This window comes from Lepisosteus oculatus, chromosome 5 (genome assembly GCF_040954835.1).
Source record: "Lepisosteus oculatus isolate fLepOcu1 chromosome 5, fLepOcu1.hap2, whole genome shotgun sequence".
Taxonomy (NCBI): domain Eukaryota; kingdom Metazoa; phylum Chordata; class Actinopteri; order Semionotiformes; family Lepisosteidae; genus Lepisosteus; species Lepisosteus oculatus.
This window is the reverse complement of record NC_090700.1, coordinates 25,249,777-25,277,197: the sequence shown is the minus strand read 5'-3', so window position 1 is coordinate 25,277,197 and position 27,421 is coordinate 25,249,777. Positions and strand designations below refer to the sequence as shown.

The following is a 27,421-nucleotide window of genomic DNA, read 5'->3' as shown; positions in this document are numbered from 1 at the left end:
TGGTTCATACAGAAAATGTAGAAATGCATTAGCCTGATTATGATTTCCCAGGAGGTCTCCCATCCAGGTACTCACACCTGCTTAGCTTCAGTGGGTTGCCAGTTGTAAGTTGCAGGGTGATATGGCTGCTGGCTGGTCTACTAGTAACTCATAGCCATTCACAACAGCTGTTCACAAAGCACTTCAGTGTTCTGCCAGGCTTTTGTGGCGAAATAGAATAGAATGAATATGAGTCATACCCCTGTACTTCCAAAGCAATTAATTTATCCAAAGTTTATGGATACGGTTGAACATTACACATAACAATTCACACAGCTTGCTGAGTAGGGATTTTGCCTATTAGCAGAATTTCTTGACACTTCAGCAAGAAGATTAGGTCACAAGCAAGGATGTGCCTGTGTCTTTTTTCAGGCCACAACATGTAACATTGAACAAAAGTCTTCAATCTTCAATTTCTCTAGTATATGTCCAGAAGTTAAATTTTGGAGGAATTTCATTGAAATAAAATAATCTCAATACTCTACATTAGAAAGCTAATTTCTCCAAATGCAGAAGACTGATGTGTCCTTTAATGTGAAAACATTTGTTTTGTACTGTACCCATCTTCAAAATAAAATCTCATACTTCTGACAAAAATGATAAGCAGTTACAGTAGCTTTATACTGTACCTTGTATTGTCTGCAGCAGCAATTTCAGTGAACCATCTGCCGCCATATCATATCTTGTGCTTCATGCATGAAACACACATTTGCATGTTACCTCAAACTCACATGCTCAACCATTTAAATCTCTCATAAATTCATCCAGGCTTTTTCCTGCTCAAAGGAAAAAAAAAGTTGTGACAGATAACTAAAAGCAACAAAACCTTGCAAGGTTATTAAACACTTTTAAAGTGCACAATCTCTGAAGTTCCCTTTAACTTCACAATAACCTATAGTCATTACAGAGTGTTGAACGGTCCTGGTACTGCCCTGATATAATACTGAGCATACCTATCAAACAGAATTACCAACTGTCTGCCTGGTTTTTGTGCACTTGTTAGTTTCCAATAAATAAATATATAAAACTATTGTTTATAGATTTGAGAGAACAAGTGTAGGTTTTAATGATATACAGTATGTGTATGTGAGAATTTTTATATGCTGTACACAATCCTTTGCCAGTAATTAATAATAAATTATTGTTATAGTTCTGTCACTTGCAAAAGTGAAGGTTGAAAAAGATGTCTGGCACTTGTGTGAAGTACTTACAGTATGAGTGTAGTACAATGTCTGAGGTAGGCATGAATGACTCAGCCACGGTGTTTCCAAATTATGGAATTTGTTTTGTTCTTAAAGGGTCGCTTTCATAAAGATATGTTGCAGATGAAGAGCTCTTCCTTGCTCAGAAAGACAGGAGTGGTAAACTATGAGCTCTACTTGCCACTTACAATACCAACAGTACCAGCTAACTTTAGTAGTGACATTTTCATAGATCTTTTTAACAATAAAATTAACAACATCAGACTTCAGACACAATTAAACAGGCCTCAAAAAAGTCTGGTACAAACATTTTCAGCTTGGAATAAACCTTTACTTTAATGGTATAAACCTTAAATGGATTCATATTCTCAATAAGATTTGGTGCTCAGTAACATGACTTAGAAAATGACAGAAGATATACGTATCATGCTTATCCTTCTATTTTTCATAATCATAAACTCCTTAAGGCAGTTACATTTTCTCTGTTCTGACCTGGAGTTACAGAGAAATTTAAATTCTAATAAGAGATTTGTAAGGAAAGTCATACCAATCACCCATACCAGGATTTGCAATTACAATACAAAAACTTTCTTTCTGTATGTGTTTATTTTGCAGTTTGAGTCTATGGCATTCCTTTGGGGGTCTATACTCCAAGGCATGACTTTTTTATGGGAACATGACATTTTTTTAAAGTCTTTTAATGCAAGCTTCATATAAACCCTTAGCAGTGGTTACTGTCTGGAGCAGGTACTTGAATGGCACACATTCACTGAAATGATTCAATTTCTTTTGAAAATATTTGGGATAATACATATTCCAGAAATCACAGCCGTTAAATTATCCGGAAATTAATTTCTCTCAGGCTGTATTTAACCCCTCATGGACGGCATTGTATGAAATGAGTTTGTAGTTCCCCATTTGCCTCTATTATGAGATGCTGTGGACACTATTTTATACATTTTAGGAGTGTCCATAGGATGGTATGTTCTAGAAAGAGTGAACTTCTGTTTTGCCATTATTTTTAATATATAAATAGTATTCTTTAGGTGTGAGGGTAGGAGTGGACCGCAGCAGGCATAATCAGCAAACCAGGAAAACAAAGAACAGGACAGGTGAGATGTGCATCCAGAAAGCGAGTGATCAGAAAAAGGAAATGGAAAACACAGAAAAAGGAAACGCTTTACAGGATAAAAACAATAACAACAGTAGTGGCTGGGCAAACGATTTTTTTTATCGAAATACAAATTGAGATACTGTATAATGATGTGCATGAACAAAGGTATACTGCAATTTTCCTTAGATACGCGATTAATGCTTCGTAGGAGGTGGCAGTCTTTTCCTCTAGTCTAACAGTCTGTCCACAAACAAGACATTCCTGTTAGACAAGAGGAATTGAAAAAAAAACAATTTTATCAATGAAAACTGGTGTGTGTGTCTCTCTCTGCTGGATGTCCCTCTCACAAACTGCTGAATGAATAAAATAATTTTATTGAAAACGCGTTTGCGATTGTCTGGTATTAAATTTGGTCCCTTTTAACTGTTTTTCGATCTACTGTATTGCTTTGAGATGCCACTTTTAAAGGCGATATGTAAAATAAAGTTTTTTTATTATTGTTATAGAGAAACATGATCAGATTTTCCCTGGTTCAGAAAAAAGATCTAAAGTGCTACACATAACTTTCTTAATTCGATGTATTTAAAGCAGTGAACTACTGTAGGTGTCACATAACATTCAGAAATACAATCACGTATTTGACAAATAAAAACGATTATAATCTAATCCTTCCACGTTTGATCCCAAAATCCCAAGAAATATAAATCTTGACGGGTAGAAAGCTATGCTGAAAGTTTATTAAGATACTTAGAAGACAAAGATACTGTATCAATTTATGTTGCATTAGCCTGATTATGATTAAAAAACACATATAATTAAACACGCGTTTGTGATTTAAATCAGAACACGATTTAAATCAATATAAATGTTTATATTGTAACGCATACTGTCCAGCCTCCATTTCTCTATAAAAATTTACTCTGTTGCACAAACACACACAATAGAAGCAGGAACCGCTGTCAGAAGGGAAGATATGTTCAAAATATCGCAAATATCAATCATGTTGTGATATTTTGAAATCTAAAAGTCAATTGATTGTCCATAATATTGCTATTCTATTTTTTCGAAGAAATGTTTGTTAAAAGAAAAGTCCAGCACCAGCTGGATTTAAACACAGAACCTGCCAGTTGGTAGTCACGCACCTAGACCAGTAGGCTACAAGACAGCTCGCATGAACAGGCAGGCGAAACAGCCCTACACAGCCCTGTCGCAGCACATGAATACCGTTATTAAATTCTTTAGATACGCGATTCCATATTATATTAGCAGAAAAGCTTAAAACTACCACTTTTTCACCCGCTATTTCACATGCTAGTTAAATACTTCTATGCTTAAAATCGTTAGGGAGAAATTGAATACCGGTGTGTATTTTTCCTTTAAAGTACCGATTCCTGGAATCTGACTGGCTGACACCCCTCTGAAGTGGTTCCATAAAATCTGGTATACGGAAAAGAAAGCGTTGATAAATATAAGTGTCTTTTAATACACTCTTTGCTGTGCTCTTGAGGATCCTTGGGATATTTTAATTTTCTAGTTGAATGATAAGTGTCGCATTTTAAATCATTTTCGTAGTTAGAAATTATGAAACGCCCTGTTAAAAGCAAGGAAGTTTTTATGCCCGTTGAAGTAAAACAAAATGCCTGACAAAGTATGGCTTGGACAGATTCCAAGTGCTTGTACAAATGTGCTAAAGAAATTATACTTTGAGTATACAGCTTGTCCAAAGTCATCCATTATTAATACTATTAGTAATATCTTCAGTAAAGGCTTTGAAGCATAAATATTTCTGATAATGGTAGGTTGTGTACTTTTGTCCAACTGAGCAATCTTGCTTTCATAAAATATACCAACATTTTAATGACTGATGATTAACATGCTGTAATACACAGTTCAAAATTAAAGGCTCAAATGCTGTACATGAGAGGTTAAGCTCCCCCTGGCGGTTTTACAAGGCGACGCCGGATAGGTAGCCACGTGGCACATGTGAACTGCGTGATACCGCGACACGCCCACCGGGGTATGCCGCGAAATACCTCACCCATTTTGAATGGCTGCATCTGTATATAGACATAATTCTGTTTTATTAACTATTAGGGGGAGTGTCACTTTAGCTTGTTTGTCCCACGGTATAAAAGACCATCTTTAGTTATTTATTTTCAACTTCGGTGGTTGCAAGCCCATATGCATATGAAATGAAGATACTTCTACTACACAGACACCTGACCTTTGTCATTTGTATGACACAACAATTAAAAACAACAAACATTTATTTATTTATTTGGTTTGGTGATAATAAACACAAAATAATTTCATCTGTGAAGAAAGTTAAATGTCTGCAAAATATGTAAATAAAAATTTACTGAATACATACAGTACTACTGTTAGTCACTATTCAGTGAAAAACCTTTGTCAGCAATAACTGCTGTCAATGTTTTTAGATGGGTTTTTACGGGTTTAACTGCTGGGTCCCTGTCTTATGGAAATTTGTTTTAGATCTTTGGCCTGTTTTTTTTTAAGGAATTACCTATACACTCCCTTGATTTACAAACGTATGTCTTGAAAATAAGTAAATTTCAAATAAAGTTTTATGTGTTGAATCTCTTTTTGAGTTTAAAATACAAAATACAAAATCTACAAAATCTAACTGAAGGAACCTACATAGACAGATGCTTTTACCCTAATGTCAAATAAAACTTATACTGTACACACATAATAATTGCTCACGAATAGGTTTAATACATAAATTGTTTTAATAGATGGTATCTTCATAGAAAGCTCTATTAGGCTGTTTAACCAAATGGCTTTAGGCTTTAAGAATACAATGAAACACCAGAAAACCAGCCCACCTACTGTATGTATTGAACATGACTGACAAGCCTTACTACAAGAATATAACATTTCTGCTTAGTATTCCAAATGTTCAGTACTTTTTAATTTGCCTTTCATACATTTTTAATCCAAAGGGCTCACTTGGTAAATGTTAATACTAATTAACTAGCATCAAGATTTTACCCCCAAGGTTAATATGGTTTTTATTGTTAGTGGCATCCAGAAAAAAGGCTGCTTGCTCAGCTGTTTCCAAGATAAATGTAACTTTTTGAACTCTGATAAAGATTATTGTAATAGCTTTAGAACATATGTGAAAATCTGACTTTGAAGACATAACCTCATTAGCCACACTGCAAGATTTATGTGATTGCATTAATAGAAGATAGGGATGACATGTGAATAATGTCTGAAGTCCAGAACAAATATCAACTTAGCTTTAGATCCAATAATTATAGCATGACTAATGAAAAAAAAGGATTTTTAACAGTAGAATTAATGAGACTCAGCCACTGAACAATGCAAGCACTTACATCACCTGTAATGTAGAAGATTTAGGCATCTGTCTACCTATCTTTCTAAACATAAAGAACTGTACCTGGTTCATACTTGCAGATAAAGTTGTGCTTCATATTGCACCTGTCATCATTCCACTGGTAGAGATAGGCTCCTCCCAGGCCATGGTGTGCTGTTGGCTGATGGTACATCACCACACAAGCCTCCCCTCCACAGGATGGCTCATCATAATACCAGTTTCTGGAAGAAAAATATTACATAGTAATAGGCACGGTACTTTTAATAATTTCCATATATTTACATAATTTTATTATAAATGTAATCAATTTTCTTGTAAATGTGTTAATCACAGTTAGCACATGGAAATGGAATAAGATGACAGTACACTGTCACAGTAGATTGAGAGAAAAATGTTGCATAGTTAATTAACAGACTCAGATAAAATCCACAATGTTACAGACCCAGCCATTTAGAATTCACAGGAGATACTGCAGTAGCTTGCAGTTCAGGGGCTGCTGGGTACCACAGTTTTTTTAAAATACTTAGATGTGGGGCTGCACTATTTTGTAAAACCACCAGTTGAGCAGTGAAAGCTTAACGTGGCATGTAGAGCATTTAGGCTGTTGCCAAAAATTGCCTGATTTCTGGGTCAATGCTGAGGGACAATATTTTTCCAATTACAGAATTTAAATAGTATACTGTTTAGACTTTTATTAATTTTAAAGTGTGTATTATAGCATGTTAAATATTGAACTAATTAAGGTATAGGTATATTTTATAAAAGCAAGATTGCTCAGTTGGATTTATAAAAAAGTTTATAATTATACTGTAGCTTGTGATTTTGGTAGCTGAAAATAAAAACAGTAGCATAACATAATACATACAAATGCAACCATTCAAAGTGCACGGTACAAACCAATACAATAACCAAAATGACTGACAGGGGCACTCTAGGTGCATTGGTCGGTAGTGAAAAGATTTAATAATTTAATCTGTTTTAATCCACTTAATATTGAATATTTATATGGAATTTTACAACTAAAGGGAAATTTTAGTAGCTAAGCATAAAAAGAAGAGAAGCATAACGCACCTGAAGGTCATAAACAATATTAATTTAGAATAGCGGCAAGCCTTATTAAAATACAGGAATTAAGTTTGCTGCTCCCTTGCCAATCTCCCTCTCTCATCTCAGTGTTGCTGGATACAGAGAGGCCATTCCATTTAGTTCACATTTAACATGTTTTTCTAGCTGATAGAGTGTCCTGATAAGGAATAACTCCCAGTGCTGAGATTCTCCAGCAACCCTAATCAATGGTCATCTCTGTTGCCTTACTGTCTGGGAGATTCCAAGGGAGAGTCTCATCCCAGGTTGATTACAACTCTAAGGTCAGAGTGCATTGTTACTCATCATCAGCCAATCAGGAACTGGTAGGGTAGGGTAACCCCATGTGGGTCTCGAATGCCCACAAAACTTTCAACCAATGAACGACCGTAGTTCCTCCAGGTAAAACAGGCAGCACAGGGCTCCTCTGTGCCCCTCCAGGACATTCTCAGACTCAGCTTGGACAATCACGTAACGACCAGTGTGTCCGAGTGTCAGGACTTTACTTTGTTCTAAGAGTCGCCAGCACGTAACCAAAGGATCCACCCGAAGGTTAGCCCAGCAGCAATTCTCATGAACCCACCACGATAGCTCACCTGATCAACAAGAGAACTACGGTCGGAACTGTGGACAGCTGAATCTCAGGATTCAGGACTAGCACTACATCAGGAACGAACCAGTCTTCTACCTGTCTAAAGAGTGTGACCTACTTGGACCCGCAGTCACTTTTCTCATGTGCTCAAACTGTTGCTATTTAGCCAGAACTAACTAGCCGTTCTTCAGAAAGCATCAACAGGGCGTCGCAGCAGAAATCTCTCCCTCCTCCCACATCGCACGCCGATCCAGGCCAGAGAGCACGGATTGGACACAGCAACAGCCTGCCACTGTTTCTTTGTGTCTACGGGAGATCACCCAGATTGGATGAGTATTCAACATTCTGCATTACAGCTCAAGAATTCAATTGTTACCTCAACCTTAGTTGATATCAATTTAATTCCTACGAGTGATGTACTTGCTTTTGAGTATCTAGTGTACAAGTTGTAACCAAGTTCATTTACGAAACGGTCTAAATGAATGGTATACTGAATGTATGTCCCTCTTGGTTTGTAACTCTATATGATTGAATATATACCTTTTGTATTCTGCTAACTCTCACCGATAAGATCTGTTATGTTTATATGCACATTTTATGTATTAATAAATGTATTCTTGTGTATTAGTATCCACGTGTGTGCATGCTGAGTTATCCCGCAAGGTTGGTCTTTTAATAGCCATCAAAGAATCATTTTGTGACTTACTGCTACAATTAATAAATGTCCCAGTAAATGCACAAAACCCCTACATTTATTGGTACCTCGTGAGAGGATGCCTACATTAAGAACATAAACATATCATGTAAACTGTACTTTATATGGCTGGTATTGGTAGTTTAAAGAAAAAATACACACCAGTATTCCATTTCTCCCTAAACATTTTAAGCATCAAAGTCTTACATGTGGTTATTTCGGAAACGTTTTTCCGTGCTCCTTCTGACCATAATACTGTACGTTTATATACCTTGTGAGAAAAGTGATAGTTTTAAGCTTTTCTGCGAATACGCTCATTATCGGAGTAAACAATTGTATAATTTTAGAATTTGATTAATAGGAAATATAATATGGAATCACGTATCTAAATAAATTAATAACGATATAATTATATTCATGTACTGTAGCACAAACAGTAGTATAAGACTTTCTATTAATATGTGTACAGCTGTTTCAGTATTTAAAACATTACATCACTGCATCTGTGGCGTGATGGCTTAAGTGACTGACTTATAACCCTGCGGTTGGGTGCTCAAATCCAGCTATTGCCATGAGTTTTCTTTTAACAAATAAACAATTCTAAAAAAACAAATATTATGGACACTCTATTGACATTTTTATATTTCTAAATATCACATGTTCGTACTGTATGTACACAGCTCTAGTGCAGGGTCTAGGGCGCAAACCAACATGACCCCCAAAAGCCCTACATGAACGTAGTGCATTTGCCTGACGCTGCGGGTGAAGAGCGCCTGGCGAGGGGCAGGAAGGGAGTGGTAGTGATCAGGGCGGGGATTAGGAACGCCGCTGAATCACTGCGAAACGGATGTTCAGTCTGGAGAAATCACCTGTTTTTGTGTAAACTGCTCCCTGTTCCCTGCATCAGTCTTCACAGCCAAAATGTTGCATTTTCTCTCTTCTCTTTTCAGCATGGAATATACCTATTACTTGTTCCTTTGCAGACTACACTACTTCTTTGTTAAACATTTGAAACACTTTAATTTTTTAAACTTATCACCCATTCCGTAGAGAAATAAAATCATGTTTTCTACAGTTTTTAAAAAGATTATCAGATTACTGACAAAATAGCAAACTGTCCACCACTGCCCTTTTGTTTATTCCGATGTAGCGGCCAGGCTTATTAAAGTACAGGAATTAAATTTTCTTCTCCCTTGCCAGTCCCTCTCTCCTACATCGAAGAGCCCCTCAGAGCACCTCCTGGACATTCTCAGACTCAGAGACCTCCTGAACATTCCTGACAGACAGAATCCGGAGTGCTCGATTCCCCCGGAGAAAAAGGTTCCGCCTGAGCGAGCGCTCTCCCAGACAGGATCTGTAACTGGGTTATTGTGGGGTACAGAGCCGATTAAGGTGTATGAGCGTATTCGCTTAAAACTATCACTTTTCTCACAAAGAATATAAACGTACAGTAATATGGTCAGAGGAGCACGTAAAAATGTTTCCAAAATAACCACATGTAAGACTTTGACACTTAAAATGTTTAGGGAGAAATGGAATACTGGTATGTATTTTTTTCTTTAAACTACCAATACCAGCAATTTACAGTTTACATAATGTTTATGTTACTAAATTAATATAGTTTATGACCTTCAGATGCGTTATGCTCCTCTTCTTTTTATGCTTAGCTACTAAAATTTCCTTTAGTTGTAAAATTCCATATAAATATTCAATACTGAAGTAAGAGACAAGATGTAAAAAGGGTTAACTTAAGTCAGTTCTGCCTGAAAATTAGACTTCTAAGCAACAGGGGTTTAGGGCAGGAAAGGGGGTTAACTGATAAGGATTCCTGATGCGAGCTAGGAATCCCCTGGGGGCGTAATCTTAAACTGACCATCTGGCCAGGGTCTTTTAACTGGCCAAATATCATTACCCCCTTCCATTACCATAAAACCGAATGACGTCTGAAGCAGCAAGGAAGGACTATATAACCTAAAAGTTTGTACTGGCACATCGAACAATACTTCGGTTTTGTTGTTTCTTGCGGGAAACAAAACTTTGGCTTTATTGTTCCTTGCATGCAATAAACTAATCTGTTTTACTTCATCTCGGGATCCAGAACCTTATTCTTTCTGTTACAACAAATTTGGCGTAGTCGGCAGATGCTCCAGAAGGCGCAGAACTTCCCAGCGGCAGGAGAGACGGAGGAGCGCTCACATTACTAAGAGGGCAAGGACTCTTCTTTTTAAAAAAAAGTCCTGACTCTCTCTGACCGATTGGGAAGTCTCTGTTCCCTGCGAGAATCGCCCAAGATGACGGAGTAAACGTGAGTTCCTGAATTCCTCTGGCCCGGGGAAGACACAGTGTATGTAATGGGTGGTTTGCTGTAAGCCCAGAATTTGGTCTGGCAGGCGGTCCGCGGTATTGTGTACAGGCGTTTGAAGCTGGTGTATGCCTTAATTGCACATGGAGTTTTTGAACGGGTTTTGGACCTTTACCGCGAAGTTCAGGACTGGTGTGGGCCTTAATTGCGCCCGGAGTTCTGGAGCTGAGTGGTGCATTAAATGCACGTAATTCAGGACTGGTGTGGGCCTTAATTGCGCCCGGAGTTCTGAGGCTCAAGATCGGTGTGGGCCTTAATTGCGCCCGGGGTTCTGAGATTAGCTACGCCTTGATCGTGAACAGATTGGCGTGGCATGGTTTTTTGTTTTAAAGGAAACAGAAGTAGAAGATATATATATGTATGTTTTTGGTGTTTTCATTGTTTGTGAATACATATACACACGCACAACACTAACATGAACACACCTCATAATAAAAGAGCAAAGCATTAAGTAGCAGGATTTAAAGGACATTGAGACCCGAGAATCGCCCTGATTGAGCTCAGTGTGTAAGTCCACCCCGGGGCAAAAGCAGCGATGCTGGCATTCTGGGGATAGTGAATTACTGATCAAGAAAGGGGGTTTTCTAGGTCTCGTTCCTTACCTGTGAACAGTGTGTTGTAAGTCCTCTCTAAAGTCTCTGAGAGGCATTTAGATCTGGAGGTAACAGACGCCCTTGGCTGAATAAGTGCAGGAATGCACAGGTTTTTCAAGTGAAAGCATCCCCCTACTGTATGAGCTGTTAGCTCACACACGGCAAAAGTAAAAGAGACCGAACATGTGTACTAACTGATGGTTTGAGAAAGTGATGGAAGGGTCCGTTTATATATCGGAGAAGTGTAAGTTGACGGAAAAGAAGGAGAAAAATATGGGAAAAGCTGAGTTTGTCAGAGGGAGTTTGGGGCGAAGACGCCTGTAAAGAAAGCATATGCGTATTGATTGGCAAAAGCACAAGCATGTAGCTCCCACCCTGGTGCATGGCCGGCACCAGTGGTGGCAGATACATGAGAGAAAAAAAAAGAAATTGGGATGTGACTTCTTAAAAGTGTGTTTACAGGGAAAACAAAAACCCGGAAGAAAAGATACTTTACTCGCTACGAAAGAGTATGAACAAAAGCGGAAAGAGGCAGTGCAGGTGAATCGGAAACTAAAAGAATTAGTTCCTGGTCGCACTGCACTAGTTAATGTGTTATATCCTGCCCTCCCATAGGGCAACAGACAGGCAGGAAATGAAAATAATTGGGATCAATTCCCACACTGACCATATGGAGACAGGGGGTCTGAATGGGATGACACCTGGTACGAGTGTGATAGAGACGGAACAGGAACTCCCTTCTTAAACAGAGGGCGCCCACAGACCTGTACTCTCACACTCACACCTACCTTCCCTGATTCCCCCATATGATCAAATCCAAAACCGGAAGATATTGACCGGTGGGCTAAAGTACCGCAGCCGAAATTAGGAATGCAGCGAACCTGGAGTGCGCTTCAGGAATTAAAAGGATTCATGTAAAAGTGAAACAAGAATACAGCACATTGTAGTACGAAGAGAAAAATATATTCTCGATGTGTATGTGTGTTTTATGAATTTGTGTGCCGGCATGTATGTGTGTAACTGTGAGTTTTTGTATACTAAATGACGGTGTGAGTGTGTTTAGCCAGCAGGACTGGCTAGAGACGTAACTAAAGAGACAATGAAAATCAACTTAAGGAGATTGGAAAATATAAGAGCATCTGAAACGTATAAGTACAGTACAGGTGGACGTAAAAGGAGTTAGATAAACAGTTTTTGTATGTATATACAATTAGTTGTAATAGTAGAAACAATTTGGATTTATTCAAATGTCTCGAAACCAGACATGCTGAAACGCTGTAGGTTTAGAATCGAGACTGGGGAGAATAAACAGTCTTGTGAGAAGATCTGTTTACCTAATGATTAGATCCTGTAAATCCCTTGTAGCCTCCCTAAGTCTGTCCCAGTCCAGTGGATAAAAATGTACCATTAATGGAGTGTTGGTTTCTCTGTTAGGGAATACTGGAGCACTACTGTCATGCTTGTTTCACTCCTCTGTTCAACAGTGTGCTATAGAGTAATGTATATGGGAAGACGGCAGGTAGCCACAGGAGTATTGGGGCAGCAAGTTTTACTTGCCGAGTACCAGATTTTAACATTCACGTGCACTTATCACACGAATGTGGGTGGTTTTATCCCAGATCTATTGGGTTGGAATATTATGCATTACAAAGAATGACTATCCAGAACAGGGTATCAAGTGGCTTCAACTGACTGTGATCACTCAGGATGTTGATGGTATTCTGAGTGCTTCCCCTGACGAGGAAACCCACAAGTCTGAGTTGCTTCAGGTTTAGAGTGTCTAATATTAAGCAGTTATGATAAGGCCCTTTTGTGTCGAGCATTGTGTAATTTTAACAGGGCCTGGGTGCAATGTTTTTATGGGGTGAGCACAACTTTTAACAGATCTGCTTGAGGGGGGAGTGCAGTACAAGGACAAGATTGCCTTGGTTCCAGCAGCAAAAGCCGCCTGTAATAATTTGAAACAAGCTCTCTTACAGGTGCTGAGACTGGGGTTTCCTCAGATGGATCAACCATTCCTTTGTAAGTGTGGACAAAGGGTTCTGGGCAGCTGTGCTGAAGCAGGAGCATGGAGGTAGGCACTATTATACCATTAGATGCTGTAGCCAAAAGGTGGGGGACCGTGAAAATTTAAGAAAATATAATACTGTTTACTGATGGGTCCTCTCTGATGCATGAGGGAGAACAGAGAACAGGTTGAGCTGTTACAACAGAATTCAAGGTGCTAACAATCGGAAAAATGCCCCTCCACTGCCTCAGCGCTGCAAGCCAATTAAGAGCACTGATGGAAGATTGTAAAAAGAAAGATGTTAAAGGGTTACTGTATATGTATATAATGTATGTATTTGTTGCATGTAGGCCACAATTCTGGATGGCTATGGAGAAATAGGATTCTCTCACAACGGCAGGGACTCCAGTTAAGAATACTGGGCTTGTCTCTGAACTGATTTGTAGTTTTACAGCTGCCAACAGAAGCAGCTTGAGTAAGGTGTAAATAACACAATAAATGAAGAATTCCAGTAACTCAAGGTAACAACCATGCAGATGCAGATGCCAGACGAGCGGCACTGGGAGAGCGGGAGTCTGAGACCCTTGTGAAACCTCTATTGGGGAAAAGGGAGAATTCAGGTTGAGGCCTTTAATAGATGTTTAATAGTGGTTAGAACAAATGTGTAAAGAATGTGGGGTTGTATGATGATGGGATGTGGGCTGGCACATACCCAAGTGTATGACAAAGATGATCCCATGGTACGGACTGCCCTGTCCCTTGGATACTGATCTAGGGGCATACGACACTGGGAAGGTGTGCCAGGCTGTAATTGCCTCACTAGGGGTAAGTTGGAAGTCACATTGACCCCATCACCCAGAGTCTGAAAGACCAACTAAGGAAATATCAACTGAAGGAACACCGTGGGTAGATGCTCTACCTGCAGTCCTGTGCGGTTTGCAGGCTGGAGCAAACGGAACTGTGAGACTGAGCCCATTTGAGATCATCATGGGCAGCCAAAGAAACTCCCTGGAGGCCAAGTTTGGCTAACGCACTGATGAATTTACTAACTCTCTATTAAAGTATTGTAGGTTTGTTAACTGAAGCGGTGCACAGGGCTCGTGAACAGGTGCTGGACGCTTGGGGACCTCCAGTAGAGGGGATACACGACCGGATACCTGGCGAGTGGGTGTAGGTGAAGAAGAGATACCCTGCCAGACGTTGCAATCCTGCTGAGAGGGACCATATCAAGTGCCACTAACTACTGATTGTGCCATCTGAGTGACAGGATGAGATCGCTGGATCCGCGCATCGCACTTTCACCGACCCACGGCACCAGAGACTGAGTGAACAGAAAGAAGGATGTTGTTACCATTTCTGTGTCTGATGCTTCCTTAGACGAACAGTGTGCTTGTTAGGCCTGAGGAGCATTACTGGGGATATGGTATCAATACATTCCCGGTGTTGGCATATCTATCAGCCAAAAAATATAATCGAAGCTGGATCAATATTGCTATTCCAAGATCCTGACGATAGATCTCCACATGGCTGAGGTCTGCGTTTTGGTCCTGGAGTAGGACTTTATGTATTTGTAGGATTAGGGTTGTTTTATATGTATAATTGTAACTATCACTTGTACAAAAACATCAATAACATCTTGTTGTAACCGTGGAACGCACAATGTCATGGTAATGCATGCCTGTACATCTAAAAAGGAAAGATCTGCCTTGACATTGTATGTGTAAAAATAGGCAGTCCTGACGTATGCCATATTTTATAAGGGGGGAATGTAGTAAGAGACAAGATGTAAAAAGGGTTAACTTAAGTCAGTTCTGCCTGAAAATTAGACTTCTAAGCAACAGGGGTTTATGGCAGGAAAGGGGGTTAACTGATAAGGATTCCAGATGCGAGCTAGGAACCCCCTGGGGGCATAATCTTAAACTGACCATTTGGCCAGGGTTTTTTAACTGGCCAAATACCATGACCCCCTCCCCTTACCATAACACCGAATGACGTCTGAAGCAGCAAGCAAGGACTATATAACCTAAAAGTTTGTTGCTTGCTTAGATAAACAAATAAATCACAGAAAGCTGTATGTTACAAAAGAATATGCAAACATGAAATGAGTGAGGAATCAGAAAATTAGCACACATAAAAAACAGCAATTCTGTCAGAGAGCCTTAAATAAATAAATAGAAAACATGGTTTCATGGAGGGCTTCTCAGATAGTTGGGCATTCAGGTAGATTGCCAGGCGAAAGGATTTGTAAATATATTTTGTTAAAGCAAGTCAGTTTTTCGCAACACATTATTCCAAGAAAGTTTAGCCTTTGTCACGAATGAAACCACTACATAAAGACATAAATATAGAAATCTAAAGACTATTTATTCAATGTGAGTAGCAGGATGAACTGTCAGGTTGAGCTAAGTGTATATTTTGTTGCAGAGTTGCTGCAAGATTTTAACAGTGAAAACAGGTACTAAGAAATGAGTCATTTCAAGAAGAAAAATGTTTGCAATTGTAAATCTAGCAGGATAGAGAAAGGACAGAAAATAGGCAGTTAGATTGATCAGATTAGTATGAAAAGCCATTTAGCAAACAGGGAATGAGAAGAGTGACAAACTAGTACACTTTAGATCTTATTTTCTGAACCAGGGAAAATCTGATCATGTTTCTCTATAGCAATAATAAAAAAACTATTTTATATATCACCTTTAAAAGTGGTATCTCAAAGCAATACGGTAGATGTAAAAACAGTTATAAGGACCACAGATTACAAAGTACAGTAAATACATATAAAAAAGACAAGCAGTTAGAAGTGCTACTAAAATTAGAAAATGAAGCAGATACAGACACTAAGTCTTCTGAAAAGAAAGGTTTTGAGGTTAGATTTAATTGCACTCAGGGTAGGTGACTGGCATCACTGGGGATTCAAATTCAGAGCTCTGGGGTGCAGCTAGAGAAGGTCCTGTCAGAATGTAGATGTTCTTTAAGACAGCTAGAAGACCAGAGGCAGACGGACAAAGGTGGGGCGTAGACAGATAATTAGCCAGATAGGTACTGAATGAGGATGAGGAATTTGAGGTTAACTCGAAACCTGATAGGAAGCCACTGCAAGGACCTGAATACAGGTGTAATGCATCCCGATCAGGATTTTGGCTGTCAAATTCTGAACATATTGGAGATTGCTCAGTGTGGATTTAATTTATCCAGTGAACAGGATGTGCATTTATTATTTATTATTATTTATTATTATTTCTAAAAAAAAAAGCCTGCCTTGATTTCTCTAGTTCCCTTTAATAGAAACTATAATTCCAAAATGCAGAATATTACATGGCCAGTATTTACATATGATATTTGTGATTTAAAGAACGCAAGCAGCTTTTGGGGATTTAAGTGTTGGCTGAGTTATTGCAGGATATACAACTAGAGATTTACATATGCAGTCATTTGGCTATGTGGTCATAACGCATCATACCGCGGTACTTGATTGGTTGACTGACGGGCACTCGTGGTGCGTTGGTTGGTCGTGGAAAGATTTAAATGTCTTTACTGTGCACTTTTTAACATTGAAAATGTATATGGAATTTTACCACTGAAGGGAAATTTTAGTAGCTGAGCATAAAAAGAATAGGAGCATAACGCGTGTGAAGGCCATAAACGATATTAATTTTGGAACAAAAACATACAGTATTATGTAAACTGTATATGACTGGTCTTGGTACTTAAAGAAAAAATACACACCAGTCTTCCATTTCTCCTTAAACATTTTAAGCATCAAAGTCTTTAACTAACATCTGGAATAACGTGTGTATAAAAAGTGGTAGTTTAAGCTTTTCTGCGAATACGCTCGATACCGGAGTAAACAAGAATACTTTTAGAATTTGATTAATAGAAAATATAATATGGAATCCCATATCTTAAGAAATTAATAACGATATTATTATATTCATGTACTGCAACACAAACCTGTTTCACCACTTGTCATGTGACCATGCGAGTGGCGTGATGGTCTAAGTGCCATGATGGCCCAGCTAGCACCATTAATTTTCTTTTAACAAACATTTCTTTGAAAAAATAAAATAGCAATATTATGGACAATTAATTGACTTTTTATATTTCTGAATATCACAACATGTTTGAACCTAAGTCATTTTTTAATAACAACGAATACTTATCACTGTCTTTCCCTCTGAATCGCTCCAGAAGCAGGAACTGGTATCGTGTGGGGATCCCTTTAGATCTCCCTTCAGATTTAAAAGGTTATTAATAATATCTTCGGTGTAGCATCTTCCCAGTTTAGCTGATCTTTTGCTACCTACGCATGCTTACACAGCTCCCTGGGTAAACGATCATACTTGACTGAGAAAGTTTTAGAGAACTTCAACAAATTGTAAATATGACGTTTACATTGGCGTTATTAATTTTTCACTTGAGTGTATGGAGGAGTGTCAGCTGTCAATGAGAGCAGACCCCCCCTCTCAGGCTGCGCAAACTATTTTTTAAATTTTCATAAAGAAATGGAGGCTGTATGCGTTACAATATAAACATTTACTGTCAAAATTTAAATCAACAATCGATTTAAAGACGATCTGTCAAAGTGCAATGAAATTCAATATTGTTGTTGTTGTTGTTATTGTTATTTTTATCCTGTAAAGTGCTTTTTTGAAGGCGCTATATAAAGGCACTGATTCTTATGGAATGTGTTTTCTTTCTTCTTTTTTTCAGCATGGAATAAACTGATTACTTGATTCTTATGGAAGCCCGATTCCGCCAGGGATTAAAAAAAAAGAGGAAACTTCCCATTAAAAAGAGGAAACACTTTATACTTTTATACTCTTCAGTTCACAGCGAAATTTCACCCGAGCTACCCACTACCCACAACACCTAACTTTCTTAACACACGGCACCCCCCCCCCCAGGGGTTCCAATTAGTGCGTGATTACGCGTCAGTGAGGTCATCTATACAAAAAAGTTGCATTTAATACCACTCGAGTGGTATTAACTACATATAAGACATTAACTACATATAAGTCATGTAAGAAATATTTAGGGAGAATTGAAATACTCGTGCGTATTTTTTCTTTAAAATACAGTAGCAAGACCAGCCATACACACCTTTGTATAGGGCCTTTAAAGGTGCTTCTCAAAGCACTTTATGGGATAAAAACAACAGAGCTGTTAAACCAGTTTGTATCTATTTTTCAGCACAGCCAGCCGGCTGTCGAGTGGTATTAAATACAACTTTTTTCTATAGATGACTTTGCCTGTAGCTGTAGAAAACTATTAGCGGGCTAATTCTTTATTTTTAAACCTCTGGTTTTTCACTGATGCGTAATCACGCACTAATTGGAACCCCCGGGGGGGCGCCGTGTGTTAAGAAAGTTAGGTGTTAGCATAAACTATTAGTGGGTGGCTCTGGTGAAATTTCGCTGTGAACTGAAGAGTTAAAGTGTAAAGTGTTTCCTCTTTTTAATGGGAAGTTTCCTCTTTTTTTTAATCCCTGGCGGAATCGGGCTTCCATAAGAATCAAGTAATAGGTTTATTCCATGGTGAAAAAAAGAAGAAAGAAAACACATTCCATAAGAATCAGTGCCTTTATATAGCGCCTTTATATAGTGCCTTTAAAGGTGGCTTCTCAAAGCACTTTACAGGATAAAAACAACAATAACATGTTGTGATATTTAGAAATATAAAAAAAGTCAATATAATCCCAATAATATTAGCTATTTTAGTTTTTAAAAGAAAACTGATGGCAACAGCTGGGTTTGAACACTCAACCTTAGGTGTATAAGTCAGTTACTTAAGCAATCACACCGCTGAGGCACTCATGTGACAAGCACATCTCAATCACATCTCAGCCCTCACTATGTCGTTTTTAAGCCATTTTTTTACCACACTTGAATTTAATAAATACAGCTTTTCAGTATGGATTACACTTTTCTGAAATGTATTTAAAAGACTTGTGAGAATGTTCACAGTCTCCACAGAAAACTACAGTATTAGTGAGCTAATTCTTTTTTTAAAAAACTTCCGGTTTTTCACTGATGCGTACAGTGTACGTATACAGTACTACCGTTTGTGTTGCAGTACATTAATATAATTATATTGTTATTAATTTCTTTAGATACGCGATTCCATATTATATTTCTTATTAATCAAATTCTAAAAGTATGCTTGTTTACTCCGGTATCGAGCGTATTCGCCGTAAAGCTTAAAACTAACACTTTTTATACACATTATTTCACATGTTAAAGACTTTGATGCTTAAAATGTTTAGGGAGAAATGAAATACTTGTGTGTATTTTTTCTTTAAACTACCATAGTTTACATAATGCTGTATGTTTACGTTCCCAAATTATTATCATTTATGGCCTTCATACGCGTTATGCTCCTATTTTTTTTATGCTCAGCTACTAAAATTTCCCTTCAGTGGTAAAATTCCATATAAATATTCAATACTAAAACGTGCACAATAAGGCGCTATACAAAAAATAAAATATTTTCGTTTACAAAGATGGTTACAAAGAATGTGGAACAGGGCAATACATTGAGTTTACAGCTTGTCCAAGGTCATTCATTATTAATACTACTAATATCTAATAGTATTAATAATGGCGGCGTAGTGGTCGGCTCTGGCTTTCCCATCTATGCCGATGCACTGCAAGTACAACCCCCCCTCCTTCTCTTGACTGATGAGCAACGGTTGCATATCTGGGAGAACTGTATGTTGCACTTGCATCTGTGGGCGGTGGTGAGCATAGAGGCCAGCCATATACAGTACAGTTTACATACAGTAATTTGTTTATGTTCTTAAATTAAAATAAATGAGCATGTGAAAGGCAAGACTTACTTTGTATGATTGGAAACGAATGTGTGATCAGATCAATGAAATGCTGTGGTGTTACTCTTTGTCAATGAAAAAATAAAGTCTTTTCATTTACAAAGACAATTACAAAGAATGTGGACCACTTTCCAGTTTCTCCAAGGTCATTCATTATTAATATACTATTCATAATATATTCGGTAAAGACTTTGATGCATAAGATATTTCTGCATAATTAAAACATTTATGATAAAGGTGATAGGTTGTGTACTTTTGTCCACCTGAGCAATCTTGCTTTCATAAAATATACCACATTTTTAATGTATAATGATTAACATGCTGTAATACACAGTTTAAATTTAAAAGTCTAAAGAGTATACAACTTAAATTCTTAATTGAATAAAGATTGTCCCTCAGCAGTGATCAGGATTTGAAACCAGGTGTTTTCTGGCGACAGCTCAAATGCTGACAGGTTGAATCTTCACATGTCCCTTGATGCCTATGTTTATTAAGAAGGAGACAATGCGAAACTGATTACTTCTTCAGATTTTTATAAAAGGACACTGCTACGAGGTATTAAGATGTGTTCGTTAAAGCCTCTCTGTAAGAACATACAATTGTTTGCTAATATTCGCTTTTTAAGGCTACACCCACAACTCTTCTGATTCGGGTATGATATTAGAGATATCCTCACTAGGGCAAACAGAGGAACAAAGTTGCAGAACTGTTACTCTCGTGCCGGTAACAAAGCGCTTGAACTCAGCAGACAGGGTCACTGGAGGTCAAAGTCACAGTGCATGGTCACGTGATCACCGGAAAAACAAGGCGCTATATCTCGAGAACGAAAACAGCACAAACATTACTTTCAATGGCACAAGCCGGTACAAACTCAGCACTAATGATTGAGACCGGTCCAGTTCCCCTACGACATTGTAGGAGGGCTGAGTGACATCACACCCAAAAAAAGAAGGCGCTATATCTCGGGAAAGAAAGAAGCTGGGAAGTTACTTTCAATGGCACAAACTGGCACAAACAGCACTAATAACTGAACCAGACCGGTTCCCTTACGACGTTGTAGGAGGGCTGAGTGATGTTACGACCCCGGAAAAAAAGGCGCTATATCTTGGAAACGAAAGAAGCACAAACGCTACTTTCAACGGCACAAACGTAACACTAACGAATGAGGTGGGTTTCATCGTTTGTGCTGTCTGTAGGGGGGCCAACTACACAGAGCTATTTTTTCTTTAATTTTGTATTTAACTTATTTTATGATAGTCAGATTTAATGTATATTTGAACAATGAAAATATATTTATACAAGATGTGGGGAGAAGTGTAACAATTTATTACAGTGCTAAATTTAATATTATTGATTACTAATAGTTTATGCTAACACCTAACTTTCATAATTAGATGTATTTAAAACAATGAACTAAGTGTAATATAACATTCAGAAATACAACCGAGAATAGTTTTGTGGAGTTGGTATAGATTAAACTTTACTAAAATGTATAACAAAATTAAAGACGATTAAAATCTGTAATCTTTCCACATGTATTGTCATTAGAAAGTACAACAAGTTCCTGCTTTGTATAAAGATGGTATTAAAAAGTAGTCTAAGTGGTGAGAAAGCTGTGCTTAATGATGATTAAGGGACTTAGAAGTCAAAGAAAATTATTTACATTTACGTTGTTTAATTTTAAACACTAAGTTATGAATGCAGATGCAATTGGTGCCATTCTCACTCTGCTCTGTAGAACAGCCATTGTGTAATACTGAGCTCTGCACCTCCTCTCTCTCTCAGTGCTGCCTTCCCCTCTGACGGCTGGCAAAAATGACCTACAGGGGCACTTGTGGTGCATTGGTTGTTATTTAATCATTTAATCTCTTTACTGTGCATGTTTAATATACTTAGTATTGAGTTAACAGCTTAGTACAGTTAACAGCTTCAGATTTAAAAGGTTATTAATAATATCTTCAGTGTCACATTAACAATGGAATGTTCTTCTAAGCGTAAAAAGAGGCAATACACAATGTGTCTCTTCTATAAATTTTCAGTTAACAGACTGTCCAAGATAATTTATTATGAATAATGTCTTCCATATCACATTAAAATTGGAATGCTTTTCACAGGTGTAAATCCACCTATTTTCTAATCGCTCTATCAAGGACAGGTAACAGTTTCACCCCTCCCCATCCCTCTGCCTATCTGACCTCTTTTTAACCCTTCTGTGCCCGAATCACAGCGAGTGCAAAAAGAGAAAAGAGAAAAAAGTGAAACTTACAGCGTACTTAACTGATTACGAGGAAGAGAGATCACCCATTTCTCATGCATAAAAGTGGTTATTAACTATCGAAACCTGTTTTTATACCTGTTAAAATCATGCAATGTCTAAGTTAAGCAGGAACACATCATTATATCTTTATTATTGATTTCTTTTTTAAAAATTAAAAAAATCATTTGCCCAGCCTAAGGGGGTTTATAATGTGGTATTTTCAGGTTTGGCGAGGACGGATACAGTGACTCAGACATAGAATGAAAAATGGCGCTTTATTTTTTGCCACAGCCAGCACAGCAGCCCCCACATGAGCTCACACTGTTGGATATGTACTTGATGCTCCAGACATGTCACTTTTTACTGTATATGTCAAACTGGTTGCTTTCCATTGCAGATGTGGTCCTTTTTTTCTCCATAGCCTCCGTTTTAGCATTTATACACTATGCCTATTCCAGAGACATTTTCATTGTCAATAACGATGTGGGCATTGTTAAAAGCATTGTGAAAGTACTCCAAAATGTGTTTCAGTTGTACAGACAGAACATAATTTCTTGCTGTAAAACAACATCCCTAGGCAGAATTTGTTTGTTATAGATACAGATGCAGCCATTCAAAGTGTGCGGTACAGTAACGTACCAGAGGTAATTGGCTACGGCGTCGCGCATCGTGACGCAAGATGACGCGGGGTACCGCGGTACGTGATTGGTTGACCGACAGGGGCACTCTTGGTCCATTGGTCTGTCGTAGAAAGACTTACAGTACAGTAAACATCTTTACTGTGCCCGTTGTAGATATTGAATTTTACCACTGAAGGGAAATCTTAGTAGCTGAGCATAAAAAGAATAGGAGCATACTGTAACGCTTGCGAAGGCCATAAACGATATTCATTTTGGAACATAAACATACAGTATATGGCTGGTCTTGGTACTTTAAAGTAAAAAATACACACCAGTATTCCATTTCTCCCTAAACATTTTAAGCATCGAAGTCTTTAACTAAAGAGATACCGGAGTCAACAAGCATACTTTTAGAATTTGATTAAAAGGGAATATAATATGGAATCCCTTATCTAACGAAATTAATAACGATATAATCATATTCATGTACCGCAACACAAGAATAGTACACGCTGTACATTGTCTGTCGATAATGTTTCTGTAGTGCTTTTTCAGCAGTCTCCATGTGACCTTGTCGGTGGTGCTGTGTGTTATGTTCCCGACTCCCATGTCACACGGTCTGTGATCGAATCCCACTGAAACTATAAGTCTTTTATTAACAAACATTTCTTTGAAAAAATGAAATGTTTCCCTTGGTCAGAGATATAAATATATAATATATAAATAAATTAAATGTAACTAACATGTGAAATAGCGTGTGAAAAAGTGGTAGTTTTAAGCTTTTCTGCTAATATAATATGTACCAGGAAGAGGATTTCTTTCTATTCGAAACGTGTATTTTAAAAGTTTAAGAAGTAAAAACCTTACAGCGTACACAGATTTCTAAACTGATCAGGATCGTTATCTTTGTCTTATGCATAATAATGTTCACCGCTCTGTCCAGCAAATTAATAATAAACTTTATTTTATATAGCGTTTTAAATGAATAAGTAATTAGATTGCCCATAAACCTAATCACTTGCTTTTTCTTTTTATTTAGGCTCAGATTTCAACTATAGATCATATTATTAATAACCATAATAACAACCAACCAACAAAAACAACCATATAAACATAATACCAACCAAAAACATAGATAACGACCACAATACAAAATCAAATAAATCAAACCATTATACTCACGCAAATTCCTCCAATTATCATACTCCCGCCCCTTATGCAAAACCAAACCCTCCTCCCATCCCAGTTTATCCTCTTTATCATAAACAAAATCCACCTCAATCTTCAACATAAAGCATTACACAAAATCAATACCTCAACACTCCATACTCAACAACGATAATTCACAAACAGCCAGAACATGTAACTCCATATTCCCAAACAGACCTCATTTCCATAGCCCATTATGTAAAACCAACATCCCTCCCCTGTTCTCTCTCTCCCCTGGTGTTTGTAATCGTTTTTATTTTCAAATAAATTTTAGCAAAGTCATGTACTTTAAAAATCTTAAGATTTTTATATTTATGTCTTTATTTAGTGGTTTCATTAGTGACAAAGGCTAGTGACCTTTGTTTCATTAGTGACAAAGGCTAAAAGGGCTTTTATGTAAACCACGTTTGCTATTAATTCATTCAGGGCTAAAGTATGTTCATTGTCTTCAAATGAAAGAAGGGTTCCTTTCGCCGTGGTCGGGTTGAAATTAGAAGCTTGCCGCGCCCGGACTGTTACACCAACGTATTAGCATGTTAAAGCGATTTCATTGAGGAGCCTCGCCTTTCTTAACTAGTACTGTACTTACCGGGTTTTTGAGGGGGTGTCTTTCGCTGGAAATCTCGCCTGCTTCTACTTTACGAGTACAACCCCCTCTCTGCCGGATTGCTGGCTGTGACAAATTAAACCGGTTTCACAGGTATTTTCAAAGTAGGAAGTACAGTGTTAACTGGTAGTTAGGCTCCTCAATAAAATCACTTTAACATGCTAATGCATTGGTGTAACAGTCCGGGCGTGGCAAGCTTCTAATGTCAACTCAACTCGATTGGAAGACAATGAAAGTATTTTAGCCCTAAATGAATTAATAGCAAACATGGTTTACATAAAATACATTTTTCCAAGAAAGTTTATAATAATATGATCTATAGTTGAAATCTGAGCCTAAATATAAAGGAAAAGCATTTTCAGAGAGCAATCACGCTGTGTTTATGCAGAAAAAGCGATTAGGTTTATGAACAATCTAATAACCTATTCGCTTAAAACGCTATATAAAATAAAGTTTATTTAGAGATGAATGATAAGTGTCGCAGTTTAAATAATTTTTTGTAGGAAGGCTTGGACAGATTCCAAGTGTATTTTTGCAATTTACGTTGCATTGTCCAATGTGCTGTTGTAATACAGTTTAGAATACAGTTAGTCTAAACTTTATCAGCTTTATTTATGGGTTGCAATTTAGAAAAAGTCAAAAACCGCACTCAAAATGCAATTTAGAGCTTTCTGGCAAGAGGACACACCCAAATTATAATGTAACATGCCACTGTTTGTGCATGAACAAAGTTATACTGCAATTTTCCTTAGATATGCGATTAAAAAAAATAAATTTTTGAATCCCAGGCGGAACACACTCCATAAGAATCAATGCTTTTATACAGTATATTGCCTTTAAACACATATATTTAAACACGCGTTTATGATTTAAATCAAAACACGATTCAAATCAATATAAATGTTTATTTTGTAACGCATAGGTGACTATTCATTGTTATTAAAAAGACTTAAATTCGATCATGTTGTGATATTTAGAAATATAAACTTGTTTAGTGCGAGTGAGGTTTTATTTAATCTTTGACCAAGAGAAACGTTTCATTTTATCAAAGAAATGTTTGTTAAAAAATAAAGTTAGTTTCCATGGGATTCAATCACAGACCATGTGACATGGGAGTCAGGAAACTAACACACAGCGCCACCAGATTTGATAATGCTATAAAAACGCTATAAAATAATGTGACTAGGCACAGAACAAGTTTACAGCACAGTACAAGAATAAATGCTGACCATGACTTTAGAAGCATAAATTACCTTACACTCAATTTAAACACAAGCTGTCTTTAGCCCTCTAAGCTGGTTCATACAGAAATGTAGAGATCCAGGCTCAGAACACACAGCTTCATTAGCGAATACATATGCAGGACAACTAGAGAAGACCTTTTACAGAGGATGCTATTTTTAGAAACATCCCATCAGTGACATCACTGAAGTCAACTCCTAGGTACTGTAACTGTCGTGTGGATAGTTTCAAAAGAATCAGACAAAGGTTTAAGCATCGCTTGTTCTAGATAAAACTGCAAAAAAAAACAACAACCCACAATGTACTTCTTTGTGGCTCTGTTTGCCCAAATCATATATTCACAATGTGAAATTTAGAAAATAATATTACGTAACCAAAATCCGCAATATGGAGACAGAACCTGTGTAATTGTTGATAGATGATGTACTCGTAACATTTTTACAAGACGAACTACAACATTTAAAAAATGACTTGTATGTACTTGATATCTCTAATCAATCCACGGCGACATTGTTAAAGCAGAGTCCCAGCACAAAACGAAACTAAAACGTCCTGGGCATACCGTTTCGAGCTTCTTATTAGTTGCTCAAAAGTAATTTGACCGTATGAAATGCATAATATAAACCTAGAAACATATACGTGAGCAGTATTTACGTAGTATCGATGTTAAGACATACCTCTCAAATACTGTAAATCAAGTTAAAAATATCTCAAGACCGATTCTGGTCATAATGAAACCAAGTTTCGTGTCTGTTTTCTTTAAAGTAGCGAGACCAGCCATATACAGATGCAGCCATTCAAAGTGCGCAGTACAGACACGTACCGCAGGTAATTGGCTGCGGTGTCGCGTATCATGACGCAAGATGACGCTGGGTACCGTGGTACGTGATTGGTTGACCGACAGGGGCACTCGTGGTCCGTTGGTCTGTCATAGAAAGACTTACTGTAAACGTCTTTACTGTGCCCGTTGTAGATATTGAATTTTACCACTGAAGGGAAATCTTAGTAGCTGAGCATAAAAAGAATAGGAGCATACTGTAACGCGTGTGAAGGCCATAAACGATATTAATTTTGGAACAAAAACATACAGTATATAGCTGGTCTTGGAACTTTAAAGAAAAAAATACACACCAGTATTCCATTTCTCCCTAAACATTGTAAGCTTCGAAGTCTTTAACTAACGTGATACCGGAGTCAACAAGCATACTTTTAGAATTTGATTAAAAGGGAATATAATATGGAATCGCGTATCTAAAGAATTTAATAACGGTATTCATGTGCTGCGACAGGGCTGTGTAGGGCTGTTTCGCCTGCCTGTTCATGTGCGATGTCTTGTAGCCGACTGGTCTAGGTGCGTGACTATCAACTGACAGGTTGTGTGTTCAAATCCAGCTGGTGCCGGACATTTCTTTTAACAAACATTTCTTCGAAAAAATAGAATAGCGATATTATGGACAATCAATTGACTTTTATATTTCGAAATATCGCAACATGATCGATATTTGCGATATTTTGAACATATCTTCCCTTCTGACAGTGGTTCCTGCTTCTATTGTGTGTGTGTGTGCAACAGAGTAAATTTTTATAGAGAAATGGAGGCTGGACAGTATGCGTT

General features: G+C 37.7%; 1 protein-coding gene across 1 annotated transcript in view; it reads right to left on the bottom strand.

Moving 5' to 3' along the window:
• Positions 1–27,421, bottom strand: part of chodl (chondrolectin) — a 136,400-nt gene that overhangs the window by 94,206 nt on the left and 14,773 nt on the right. The window contains 1 exon segment of the mRNA XM_069189725.1: positions 5,780–5,937. Within this exon segment, the coding sequence (XP_069045826.1) occupies positions 5,780–5,937 (158 nt within the window).